Genomic DNA, 13337 nt, shown 5'->3' with positions numbered 1-13337 from the left:
GGAGTAGTGGCCAGCCTCCTTTCCTGGGACTGGTCCTTAAGGTAGGCAATGAGTGTTAGCTAGGGGGACTCCTGGGTGGCACAGTCGGTTACATGTCTCCCTTCCGCTCAGGTCATGATCCCAGGGTCCTGGGATCGAGTCCCGCATCGGGCTCCTTGCTCAGCAGGGAGCCCACTTCTCCCTCTGCTGCTCCCCTTGCTTGTGCGCTCTCTCACAAATAAAATCTTTAAATTAATTAAATTAAATAAATTAAAAAACAAAAATGAGTGCTAGCTAGAGAGTGATGCGGTCACAGGGCGTCCCAAGTACTCTGTGGCACACCTCGATTCCCCAGGCTCCAAGGTGAATTCCTGGACACCAGCTTAATCCTTCTAAAGATTAAGCAATTTCCAGTCCTGCCGGGGCTCTAGAAGCATTTGAGGACTGCATGCAAATCTTTATGCTCAGGTCCCACCTGCAGAGATTTGGGTTTACTGACCCTGGGGTGGAGCCCCTAAAACTCCGCAGAAGATGACAATATACAGCCATAGGTGAAAATGCCACTAACTCAATTTCATTAATGTCTTCCTGTCTCCCCCTGAAGCTGCAGACTTATCCTTGAGGGGGGTGCCTTTTCAGACTCAGGTGGAATTTCTGAAACCATTTAATTTAAAAAATTTAGGCCCTTTGCTCCTCCCATTCGGCAGGCTACCAAGTCTTCTTGTGTGGTACCAGCAGCCGTCTCTGAGATGTGTGACTTTCGCACAATGGTGAAGGTCAGAGCGAATGGATTTGACCATATTGGGCGTCTGGCCACCAGCTCTGCTTTTAACTCTGGCAAGGTGGATACTGTCACCATCAATGACCCCTTCATTGACCCCAACCACATGGGCTACACAATATGCAATGTGATTCCACCCATGGCCCGCTCAATGGCACAATCAAGGCTTGTCATCAATGAAAAGCCCATCTCCATCTTTCAGGATCAAGAGCATCATATGGGGTGAATCTGGTGCCAAACAAATTGTGGAGTCTGCCAGAGTCCTCACTGCCCTGGAGGAGGCTGGGGCTCACTTGAAGTGTGGAGCCAAGAGGGTCATCCTCTCTGCCCCATCTGCTGATGCCCCATGTTTGTGATGGTCATGAACCATGAGAAGTAGGAAAACCCCCTGAAGATTGTCAGCAATGCCTCCTGCATTGGCCCCCCCCCAGGCCAAGGTCACCCATGACAACTCTGGCATCACGGAGGGACTCATGGCCACAGTCTGTGCCATCTCTCCCACCCAGGAGACCGTGGGGGGGGCCCCTCTAGGAAGCTGTGGTGCATAATGAGCAAAGGGCTTCCCAGAATATCCTCCCTGCTTCTGCCAGCACTGCCAAGACTGTTGGCAGGGTCACCCCTGAGCTGAATGCGAAGCTCGTTCATGGCCAGCTGTCGTGGGTCCTGGATCTGACCTGCCGTCTGAAGAAAGCTGTTCAACGTGAAGACATCCAGAAAGTGGTGGAGTCAGCATCGGTGAGCCCCCTCAGGGGCATTCTGGGTTACACAGAGGACCAGCTTGTCTCCTGCGTCTTTAAAAGGGACACCCACTCCTCCACCTCTGCTGTGGCGTCTGGCACCTGTTAAGCTCATTCATTTCCTGGTACGACAACGAATTTGAGTATAGTGTGGCCTCCAAGGCGTCAGAGCCCCAGACCACTGGCCCTAGCAAGAGCTCAAAAGGAAGACAGAGGCCCTCGGCTGCTGGGAAGTCCTTGCCCCAGTTCAATCCCCCAACACACAGAGAAATCTCCATCCTTCACAGTTTCCATCCCAGACACCCTGGAGCGGGGGAGGGGCTTAGGGTTTGCCACCTTGTCACTGCCATCAATAAAGTACCCGTAAATAAATCACATATGACATTAAAATACAAGTGAAATTTTTAAAAATATAAAATACAGTAAATAAAATATTAAATTCAAGATAAAATAAAACAAACAGAATATAAAATATGAAGTGAAATAAATAAATAAATGCAGGGAAACCTCTGAAAAGAGTGAGCTACTTCAAGAAAGGCTTGGAATATAAAGATTATCTTCCTTTTGAGTTTATCTTTTTTTTGCTTATCTCTACAGCCAACGTGGGGCTCAAATTCACCACCCTGAGATCAAGAGCTGCATGCTCTTCTGACTGAGCCAGTCAGGTGCCCCTTTCCTTTAAAAAATAAAAGCAAGTTTTCTGTAGCATTTGGGTTCTCCTGAGGCCAACCTAGAACAGTTGCTCCTTTCCCAAGAGAGGGAGGAAATTGTCTCCAAAGACAGAAACAAGCAAGCTATGGGTTTAGCCCCTTTGATTGGACTGATGGTAGCCACTTGAGGGAAAGCAAGCTTTTGCACCTCCGGTAACTGGACTTTATGTGACACTTTTTTTTTTAAGCTTTATTTATTTAAGTAATCTCTACACCTGACTTGGGGCTCAAACTCACGACCCCGAGATCGAGCCGCACACTCCAACTGAGCCAGCCAGGCACCCCTATGTGACAATTTCTTAGTGGCTTTTTTTTTTATTGAGGTGAACTGCACTTAAGTAAAATTAACCGTTTTATTTTAAAGATTTTATTTATTTGAAAGAGAGCACGAGGTGGAGGGGGGAAGGCAGAGGAAGAGGGACAAGCAAACTCCCCTCTGAGCAGGGAGCCCGACTCGGGGCTCGATCCCAGGACCCGGGGATCCTGACCTGAGCCGAAGGCGGACATTTAATTGACTAAGCCACCCAGGTGCCTCCAAGTTAACCGTTTTAAAGTTCACAATTAGCAGCATTTAGTGCAACCACCTGTACCTAGTTTCAAAATGCTTTCACGACCCCAAAATAATCCCTGTGCTCATTAAGCAGTTCCTGCCCATTCCCTCTGGCCCCAGCCCATCCATCAACAGATGAATAAAGAAACAAATTATGGCAGATCCGTGCAATGGAGTATAATTCAGCCACAAAAGGAAATGAAGGATCCCCCTTGAAAACAGTATGCTCAGTGAAAGCTGGGACACAAGAGGTCACATGGCGTATGATCCCATTTATGCGAAATACCCTCAATACGTAAATCCAGAAAAACAAAGCAGAATGGTGGCTCTTTTAAAATTGGTTTGAGGGCACCTGGGTGGCTCAGTAGGTTGAGCATCTGCCTTCGGCTCAGGTCATGGTCCCAGGGTCCTGGGATTGAGCCCCACATCGGGCTCCCTGCTCAGCGGGAAGCCTGCTTCTCCCTCTCCCACTCCCCCTGCTTGTGTTCCCACTCTCTCTGTGTCTCTCTCTCTCAGATAAATAAAATCTTCAGAAAAATAAATAAATAAAATAAAACCAGTTTGACACTACCAGAAGATGAAAAATTATGGCTTATAAACTATGGCTCGGTGTGTCTCATTCACCACTAAAGACGTATTCACTGCCTCTCAGATACATTATTTGCTAATCTGGTTAACAGGAGATGAGGCTGATTATCTGATGATAATGATGATGATTATTTCTCATTGTCTGGTCATCATATCTCATCATGCCATTTTTTTTTTTTTTGAGAGGATAGGTCAATTGATTGGATGCTTTCTGGTCCAAAACACAAAACCCAAGACACAAGGGAGGCAGAAATCTAGTTATAAGAAGTAGGCTTACTAGAAACGCTATTTCTTTTGTTTTTTATTAACATATTTGTATCAGGGGTACAGGTCTGTGATTCATCAGTCTTACACAGTTCACAGCGAGAAGCACTACTTCTAACGCATCGTTAGCCCCTTTATTTTAGCATGTTTCTTTCTATGCAATTATCCGTGTTAAATCACTGTTCTTTGCTTACTTGTGGGTCCCCTCGGCTCCCCCAACTCGATTTAGGGGCAATAGCACCTCACTGGCTAAAGCAGGGTAACCAAAGCAAGATGGCCTGGGAAAATACCACCTCTGCCACTTACTGGTTATGGGACATTGGCCAAGTCAATTAAATTTCCTTTTTTATCGGTTTCCTCATCTGTAAAATGAGATTAAGTGGTTAAATAAATTCGAACATGTAGGTGCTTAGAACAATGTCAGGCATATCCTAACCACTCCGCATGCTACCAGAGTGACTCTGTTATTGACAGCCACCTAACCAGTCCCCATCATCGAGCACCATCACCTGGGAGCTCTTCAGGTAACATAATCCTCAGGCCCCAGCAACCTGTGTTTCAGCAAGGGCTCCGGGTGATCCTGAGCTCCCTCCTGCACAGACGCACTGATCTGAGGTACGGCGATGCTCCTCGGTCTCTATGGTGCACTCAGATCACCTGCGCTCTTGGGAAAGGCAGACTCAGACTTGGCAGCTCTGCAAAATCAGCCTTTGTTTCCGGTTTCATTGAGATGCGCTCTAACCCGTGTATAAGTTTCGAAAAGTTGCAACGTGACTCCTTAGCCATGGATAGTAGCTAAGCCCTCCATCCTGTCACATACTTACCATTTCTTTTTTTGTGGTGGGAACATTTAAGATCTACTCATTCAGCAACTATCAAGTCTATAATACAGCATTTTTAGCTCTAGTCACCATGCGGTACTTTAGATTACCAGAACTTGGGCGCCTGGGTGGCTCAGTTGGTTAAGCGACTGCCTTAACCTTTTAAGGTCATGCCTTCGGCTCAGGTCATGATCCTGGAGTCCCGGGATCGAGTCCCGCATCGGGCTCCCTGCTCGGCGGGGAGTCTGCTTCTCCCTCTGACCCTCCCCCCTCTCATTCTCTCTCTCTCTGTCATTCTCTCTCTCTCAAAAACAAATAAAATTAAAAAAAATAATTACCAGAACTTGTTCATCTTATAACGGGAAGTTCGCACCCTTTGACCAATAGGCGAAGATTCTGCATTGAGCAAGTTCCCAGGTAACGATGACGCTGCTGGGTGTGGACTTCACATCAGACAAATAGCAGACAACCAGGGGCTTGAGGACCCAGGGATCAGATTAATGGATTGGCCAGGGGGTGGGGGGAGGCGGAGGGGTGGGACTGGGGTGTGGCTGGCTGCCGAGGAATATATTTAAGTCTCCATGCCACCTTTGCCAGCTCTTGACACAGGACCAGAGCATGGGGATCCAGCTAGATGGGATGGCAGGCACAGGGGACCTTCCTAAAGGTAAGCCGAGGGATGGGAACTGAAGGACATTATGTGAAGGCGTGGAGAGCAGCTGACTCGGGTAGTAGAGACGAGGCTGTCCTCCAAGGGCAAACCCAGTAGAGGGAAACCCAATTCTGTCTTTGAATTGCAAATCTTCCCCTTGTTAGCTGTCTCACATTTCCGCTGATCCTTCAGAAATGGGGCCTCTGATGCCTACTGGGATGATTAAGTCAAAGAATGGAGGCTTAACCGAGCAGTCTGGTTAAGATTTCTGGAAATCTCCTCATTTCATCAAGCATTTACTTGATTCCCCGGGCTTGTGCTAAACCACTTTCAGGCACAACCAACCATTAAAATCTTTTAAAGTGGTTACAACCAGGGGCGCCTGGCTGGCTCAGTCGGTGGTGCAGCGTATATGACTCTTGATCTCAGGGTCGTGAGTTCCAGCCCCACATTGGTGTAGAGATTACTTACAAATAAAATATTTTTAAAGATTTTATTTATTTATTTGACAGAGAGATAGCGAGAGCAGGAACACAAGCAGGGGGAGTGGGAGAGGGAGAAGCAGGCTTCCCGCCGAGCAGGGAGCCCGATGCGGGGCTCGATCCCAGGACCCTGGGATCATGACCCGAGCCGAAGGCAGACACTTAACGACTGAGCCACCCAGGCGCCCACAAATAAAATATTTTTTAAAATAATAAAGCGGTTACAGACGAAAGTCTCAATTTTACAGAGAACGTTGAGGGAGATGATATGCTTGCGCCAAAGCCACACACAGCAGGTAAACAGAAACGCTAGGACTCTCTGTCATAAACACTGGAGCCCAGTGCAATAAACCGCACTAGTAAGTATGTGTTGGCCACTGGTTCTCGAGAGACGGAGCAGAGCACAGCCTCAAACCCATCACTTAGTCTCCCGGTGCCTCAGTTTACACATCTGTACCAACCACATGGGGAACAATGAGAATTGAGTCATTAATATTCACAAAGCACTTAGAAAAGTGCCTGGTATGCAGTGAGGCTTTGGATTTGTTTGTTTTTGAGGAATGAAATAATGGACATACAACATTGTGTTGTACAATGCACTGATTTGATATGTTTACACATTTGATATGATGACCACCACCTCTTAGGAACACCTCTATCACAACACATAATTACCCTTTTCTTTTTGTGGTGAGAACATTTCAGATCTAGTCACTTAGCAATTTTGCAGTTTATACTAGAGTACTGTTGACTGTAATCACTGTACTGGGCATTTGATCTCCAGGACTTACTTATCTATTAGTTGCAAGTTTGTACCCTATAAGAGGGTCTCCCCAACCCACCCACCACCCCCTGTGCCTGGGAACCACCATTCTGTTTCTACAAGGTCACCTTTTTTAGATCCCACGTGTAAGTGGTACCATACAGTATTTGTCTTTCTGATTTATTTCACTTAACATAATGCCCTCAAGATCCATCCATGTTGTTGCAAACGGCGGGATTTCCTTCTTTCTCTTGGATGAAGACTCCATTCCACTGATGAATGTATATAAATATTTATATTCATATACCTTCTGTATCCATGTAGCTGTCAACAGGTTGTTTCCATGTCTTGGCCATTGTGAATAAGGCTGCAGTGAACCCAGGGGTGCAGACTTCTTTTTGACATAGCGTTTGTTTCCCTCAGATATATTCGCAGAAGTGCAACAGCTAGATCATATGGCAGTTCTATTTTTATTTTTTTGAGGAACCTCCTACCTTTTTCTCACAGATTCACAAGTCTGGTTTCACTCACGAGACCACAGCTAAGATAATTTTGCTAGTTCTACTTATTACAAAGATCTTCTTCCCAGTTGGAATCACTCCCTTAAGGAAACTTTGAATAAAATTTCTTAATTATAAGGTAGTCAAATGTATCCTTTTCTCTTTCATGGTTTGCTCATGTTGTGTCTAATTTCGAAATCCTTCCCTAGTCAGAGGTCATAAAGGTAAGTATCCAAAAGTATCACGGTTTTGTAAGTAAGTATCAGGTAAGTATCAGGTAAGTATCACGGTTTTAAGCTGTGACTTTCTCACTCAGGCCCCTGGGGTCTTATGTCCTCTTGGTTAATTTCATCCTTAGATATCTTGGAGTCTTGGGTTGCTTTTGTGAATGTCGTTTTTTCTTCTTCACTTTTATTTCAAGTTGAACATGGCTTGTACAGAGAAATGCTGTAGGTGTTTTAACTAGCAAAATTGCTTAACTCTTCAATGGTTCTAAAAGCCCGCCTGTTGATTCTGATGGGATTTTTTAGTAAATAATCATATTACCTACAAAGATCCATTTTATCTCTTCCCTTCTGATCTTAATACATTTTTCCTTTCCTTCTAGTGGAACTACATTACACTGTCAGGGTGCTTATAAATATCTCTTTCATGCTCCTGACGCTAAAAAGAAATGCACGTGTTTTTTCCATTAGGTATATAATGTTTGCCAGAGGGATTTGGTATATAACTTTCAAAGTGTAGCAAGATGTTTTACTCCTTGATTTGTTAAGATTTTCTTTTCCAGGTTAAAAAAAACCCCAACTCTATTGATGTGTAATTTATAATAGAGTCTACCCATTTTAATTGTACAATTCAGTAAGTTTTGACAAATGTGTATGCCTATGAATCACCATCCCAGTGGAAACACAACATCTCCATCACCCTAAAAAAGTTCACATCCCAGTGTGGTCATCATTCCCCACCCCTATCCCAACCACAACACAACACAACACCTCCACCACTAGCCCCAAGCACTATCTGATCTGCTTTCTTGCCCCTACAGATTATTACTTTTGCCTGCCTAGGATTGCATGTAAAATCAACATATAGAGTATAGGCTCTTTTGTACCTGCCTTCTTTGGCTCAGCATGTTTTGGGGATACATTTGTGTTGTATGTAGCAGTAGCTTCTTTTTAATAGGTGAGTGCTATTCTATTAGAGGAATAAAACACAATTTGGCTAGCCATTACTTGCTGATGAATATGGGATTTTTCCCCCCCCAAATTTTGGGCTACTATGAATAAACTGGTAGGAAATTCATATACTATAAGCCTTTTATGGATTTTTTTTTTACTTCTCTTACATAACTAGGTGTATATCTAGGAGTAGAATTGTGAGGTCATAGGATTATTTGTATATTCTGGACACAAATTTGTCTGATACACGTGTTATGAGTATTTTCTTCCATTATGTGCTCTCCATTTCCTTAAGGCGGTCTGTTGAAGAACAAACGTTTTATTTCTGATAAACCCAATTCATCCATTTTTACTTTTATGCTTTGTGTTCTTGACAGCTTTGCCTGACCCAAAGTTTTCTCTGAAGTTTTCTCCCAGAAGTTTTAGAGTTAGACTTTATATTTGTGTCTGAAATCTTCCTGGAATTCATTTTTGCATATGGCTTAAGATGAGGGTGAGGTTCATTTTTTTTTTCCCATATGGATATCCAGTTGATCCAACACCATTTGATTTCTTCTTTGTCGCATGTTTGATTCAGAAATGTGTTTAATCTCCAGACACCGGGGGAGAGATGTTATTTTGTTACATATTTCTATCTTAACTCCACTATTTTCAGAGAACATATTTTGGATGACTTAAATCATTTAAAATGTCCTGAGACTTGATTTGCGGCACAGCATACACTCTCTCCGGATGAATGAACCATATGCACTGGAAAGAATACAACTTCTGCCATTGCTGGATATAGTGTCCTATAAATATAAATAATCAAGCTGGCTCCTAAGATTTTCATAAAATTTCCCTTATCTCGGGGATCACAGCCCTGCACATCTGAAAATAGTTTCCTACGTTTGTCCAGTTTTGCTTTTTAAAATCATAAATAGGTGGTGAATCTTCACAGAAAAAAAATTTTGCATCGATCATGATAATTATATTATTTTTATGCCTTGATTTATTAACATGGTGAATTTTCTGATATTTTTCTTTCTGATACGAAATATCCTTTCCCTTCTGAGATAAAACTTACTTGCTCTTGATATATTTACTTTAAAACAATGTTGGGTTCAATTCACATAGTTTAAGGACTTTTGAAACTATGTTCCTAAGTGAAATTGGCCTATATTCATCTTTTCCTTTTTCCTGTTCCTTATTTCTTTATCTTTCCTTATTGTCCTTAACTGGAAGGGAGTCAAGTCCACACTGACCTGAGAAAATCAGGTGGATGACTTTGAAAAGGATGAGAGGCAACAGGATTAGATGGGTATAAGCATCATCTTGATTGTGGAGATGACTTCTTGAGTGTGTCAGGATACACATAAAATGTACTGAGATTGCATACTTTAAATATGGAGTTTATGATATGTCAGTTCAGGGTCTCATGGGGTTGCCAGCAAGCCGTCAACAAGGAATGCAGTCAGCTAAGGCTGAACTGAGCCTGGACGATCGATCCACTTCCAAGATGGCTCATTCACAACGTGGTTGGCTAGGGGCGTCGGTTCCTCCCTGACTTTAGACCTCAGGTCCTTGCCAAGAGGGCCTTGCCGTAGGGATGGTCAGTCAATATGGTTTCCCCTGAAGCAAGTGATCCAAAAGAGGGAAAGTGTCCAAGACAGAAGGCACAGATACTTTTATAAGCTCAGAAGCAACATCCCATGGCATTTTCTGTACTCTTATAGGATACCCAGACCAAGTCGGGTACCATGTTGGATGGAAGTGCTCCTCCCCTATGCAATAATATTCATCTCTTTATTGTTCCTCAGGGATTCTGCACTTCCCTTCCTGCAGATAAGCACATGGCTCACTCCCTCACCTCCTCCAGAAAGACCTTCACTCATAGGTCATTAAAACTAAAACCCCCTTACACAAATTCCTTATGCCCTGCCCCTAATTTTTTTCTCTATAAGAGTACTTAGCACTACATAATGTACTGTACTTTAACACTTTTGGTTTGTGTATATGTAGGTCCTCACTAAATGATATCTATGACAGCAATGATTTATTACTATTAATGCACTATTTTTGGAGCAGTTTTAGCTTCACAGCAAAACTGAGCATAAGGTACAGAGATTTCCCTTATACCCCTCTCCCCACCACACACACACACACACACACAGAATCTAAGAGTGGACACACAAGGGGTCCTTATTTAAATAACCCTTTCCTGTGGCACTTGGCTAGTTTAGTCGGCACACCATGCGACTCTTGATCTCAGGGTTTTAAGTTCAAGCCCCAGGTTGGATATAGAGATTACTTAAAAATCTTTTAAATACCTTAAATAAATAAATACATAACCCTTTTCTATGCTGAAGAGATGGAGGAGCAACAAAATAAGGCTTAGGAAACCTGGCAGGAAAGTCATCCAGGCCATGCCTAAGTATCTCGGTATCGTCATCACTTGACAGCCAAGCTTGACCTCTGTGGAGAGGGAGGGGAGTTCTGGTTTTTGACGAAGGAACTCTTTTAGCACCTCATCCGTGCCCTTCTCTCCTTCCCAGGAAAGGGTCAGAAACATTCACAAAGGAAATGAACCATGTTCACTGAGAAACAACTGGCAGATTTAGAATTCTTGTTCAGCAAGAACCCATACCCCGCTCCCAGCCTTCAGAAAGAAATGGCCTCGAAACGGGAGATACATCCCACCGTACTGCAGGTTGGAAAATCAGAGCCCCACCCTGCCATGCCACCTCCCCAGAAGACAATTCCTGAAGCTTCATGCCACTCCAGTCCCCAAGACTCCAAAGACCCAGACTCCTGGGTCAGAGACCCTGGGACAATTCCTGAAGCTTCATACCACTCCAGTCCCCAAGACTCCAAAGACCCAGCCTCCTACCCTAAAACCCTCTCCCTGACCCCCAAGAGCAAGGATCAGCAAACTTTTCCTGTAAAGGGCCAGGCAGGAAATATTTTAGGATTTGTGGGCCATATGGTCTCCGCCAAAAATCATTCAACTCTGCGGGCATCAACCATATGCAGAGAAATGGGTGTACCTGCTACATCCCTATAAAATTTTATGGACACACATTTGAAGTTCATATAACTTTCACCTGTCCCAAATATTCTTATTGTGGGTTTTATTTCTTCCCCTCAACCATTTAAAAATGTAAAACCTGTCCTTTGGGGCACCTGGCTGGCTCCGTCAGAAGAGCACATGACTCTTGATCTCAGGGTCATGAGTTCGAGCCCCACTGGGTAGGTGTAGATGTTACTTTAATAAATAAAAACCTTGTGGGGGGAAAAACAACCAAAAAACCTGTTCTTAGTTCATGGGCCATACAAAATTACAGTTGCAGATCCGACCTGGCCGTGAGCCTAAGTGTGCTGACCTCAGTCTCTCCTGCTCTGGGGGTTCTGATCCCTGCATCACTCTGTCCCCATCACCCCTCGTTTCCACTCCCTCCTGGGCGTAGGCTGGGAGAGTGTCCAGCAAAAGGATCTAAGTGGCAGAAAAGTGGAGCTAACTGTTCTCACCGAGCAGTAGCCACGGTCTCAGGTAAAATGAAAACATCTGGAGCCTCATTTGCATTCATCAACCCACTGTTCCTCTTGCCTCCTTAGGTTTGGCTCAAGAACCACAGAGCAAAAGTCAAGAAAGCCAAACAACAGCAATTAGCTGGGGCGGAAGTCAAGGCCAGCTCTTCCAAGAGACCCACGGATGCCGCTCCAGGAGCCCCCGATGGTGCCTACCCTGCTTCCCTCGTTTATACAGATCACCCCATACCTTCCTTCCAACTCAGCATATGCTCCAATTTTAAGGCTCTCTCAGACCATCCTTCTGGCCACAAAATAGTCCATTTCGGCTGCTGCCGAGATCCTAACATCTACTCCCTATGTCCCATTACGGAATCCCAAATTCTTTCCACAAGCTTCACTGCTAATTCTTTGGGTTCTTCATCTCCACAAAGAACTTAGTGAGCAAAGCCAGACACAAAAGGTCACCTACTGTAACGATTCTCAATGATTCCAGACAAGAGACAGAGTCAGGATCTACGCAACATGGAGGCATTTCAGAAACGGGCTTCGTGGAAAAAAAAAAAGACCCACAAGTGCCCGTGGGGTGGAACTGAGTGGCAAGAGTCGCTCAACAAACTATTGCGATGGGGATGTTTCATGTTGTAATTCAGATGGCAGGAACCTGCATGTATAAATTCATCCAAAGACACAGAACTGTAATATTGTATAACATACACCACAAAAAAAAAATCATGTGACAGGACGGAAGCATCAGCTAATGCCACTGGCAGTAACCATTTTGCAATATATAAATGTATCAAATCAACACATCATACACCTTACACTTATATCTCAGTAAAGCTGGAGACAACTTTTAAATTATATCTCAATAAATATATACAATGAGACTACTAAGGACAGTTTGGGTTTTTTTTTTCCTCCTTCATCTTGATTTTTTTTCTTCACCATTGTTCAGCTAAAAAGACTTAGTCAATGTCCGTAAGTGGGCAGTTGGCTTATTTTTCTACTTTCTAGTTTTTCTTTTTTTTTTTTTTTTTTTGGTCACTTCCCCAGGCATCATTTTATGTCCTGATCACCCAAATACCTCCATTCCCCTAATCCTCCAATTTCTTTTTTTTTCATCTCCTCTATTTTTTTTTTTAAGATTTTTTTTTTGTCAGAAGAGAATACAGTGTGTGCTCCCCTCCTGGGGCAGATGTGGCTTTAGGATTACAGTCTTCCCCCCTCTCATTGTCTTCCCGCCAGAGACAACCATTCCAGCAGGCATTGTCATGTGCCTCATCCCACGGTGTGTGTTCTTCCACAGTGTGCTCTCCTAAGCCCTCTATGGCACCCCCCCCCACCCCGGAAGGAACGGCTGCTTTGGATTTTTTGCCCGATCAGAAATTCCACATGACTGAAACATTCTGCAGGAACCCTTCCATGTGGCTTCCATCACTTACGTGTTATAAATGAAGTCCATGCATATTGTGGACAGCACAGGGTTAACATAAGGACTCCTGGTCTAACACAGTGGTTCCCAACCAGGGGTGGGGTGACATCTGGCAGGAGACATTTTGGGTTGTCCCACGGGGAAGGAGCGGCACCCTCTGGCATGTATCCAAAAGGATGCTGAGCATCTCACAATTCACAGGTCGGTCCCCCTGCCACAAACAGTTACCCCGCCCAAAGTGTCCATAGTGCCAGGCTGAGAAGCTCAGGGACAGCCTGACAGACTGGCTATGAAAGTGGACAGGAGCCAGGACAGAGCTGAGAAGAGAACTCTGACTCATAACCTCTGTAGCCATCAGCCCACAAGGGCCCCAAGCCACCAGGACCAGGT

General features: G+C 44.3%; 1 protein-coding gene across 1 annotated transcript; it reads left to right on the top strand.

Annotated features, from left to right (window-relative positions):
- The first annotated feature begins 746 nt into the window (after positions 1 to 746).
- On the top strand, positions 747 to 12395 carry DPRX (divergent-paired related homeobox). Its single transcript, XM_025849226.2, is given in 5 exon segments — positions 747 to 982; positions 1351 to 1495; positions 5028 to 5097; positions 10540 to 10694; positions 11600 to 12395. Coding segments are annotated over 5 exon segments (960 nt in total). The 3' UTR covers positions 11954 to 12395.
- Positions 12396 to 13337: the final 942 nt, after the last annotated feature.

Source organism: Callorhinus ursinus, unplaced genomic scaffold (assembly GCF_003265705.2).
Source record: "Callorhinus ursinus isolate GAN/ISIS: 27379988/994484 unplaced genomic scaffold, GSC_fseal_2.0 scaffold101, whole genome shotgun sequence".
NCBI lineage: Eukaryota > Metazoa > Chordata > Mammalia > Carnivora > Otariidae > Callorhinus > Callorhinus ursinus.
This window is presented reverse-complemented; position numbering and strand designations above follow the sequence as displayed.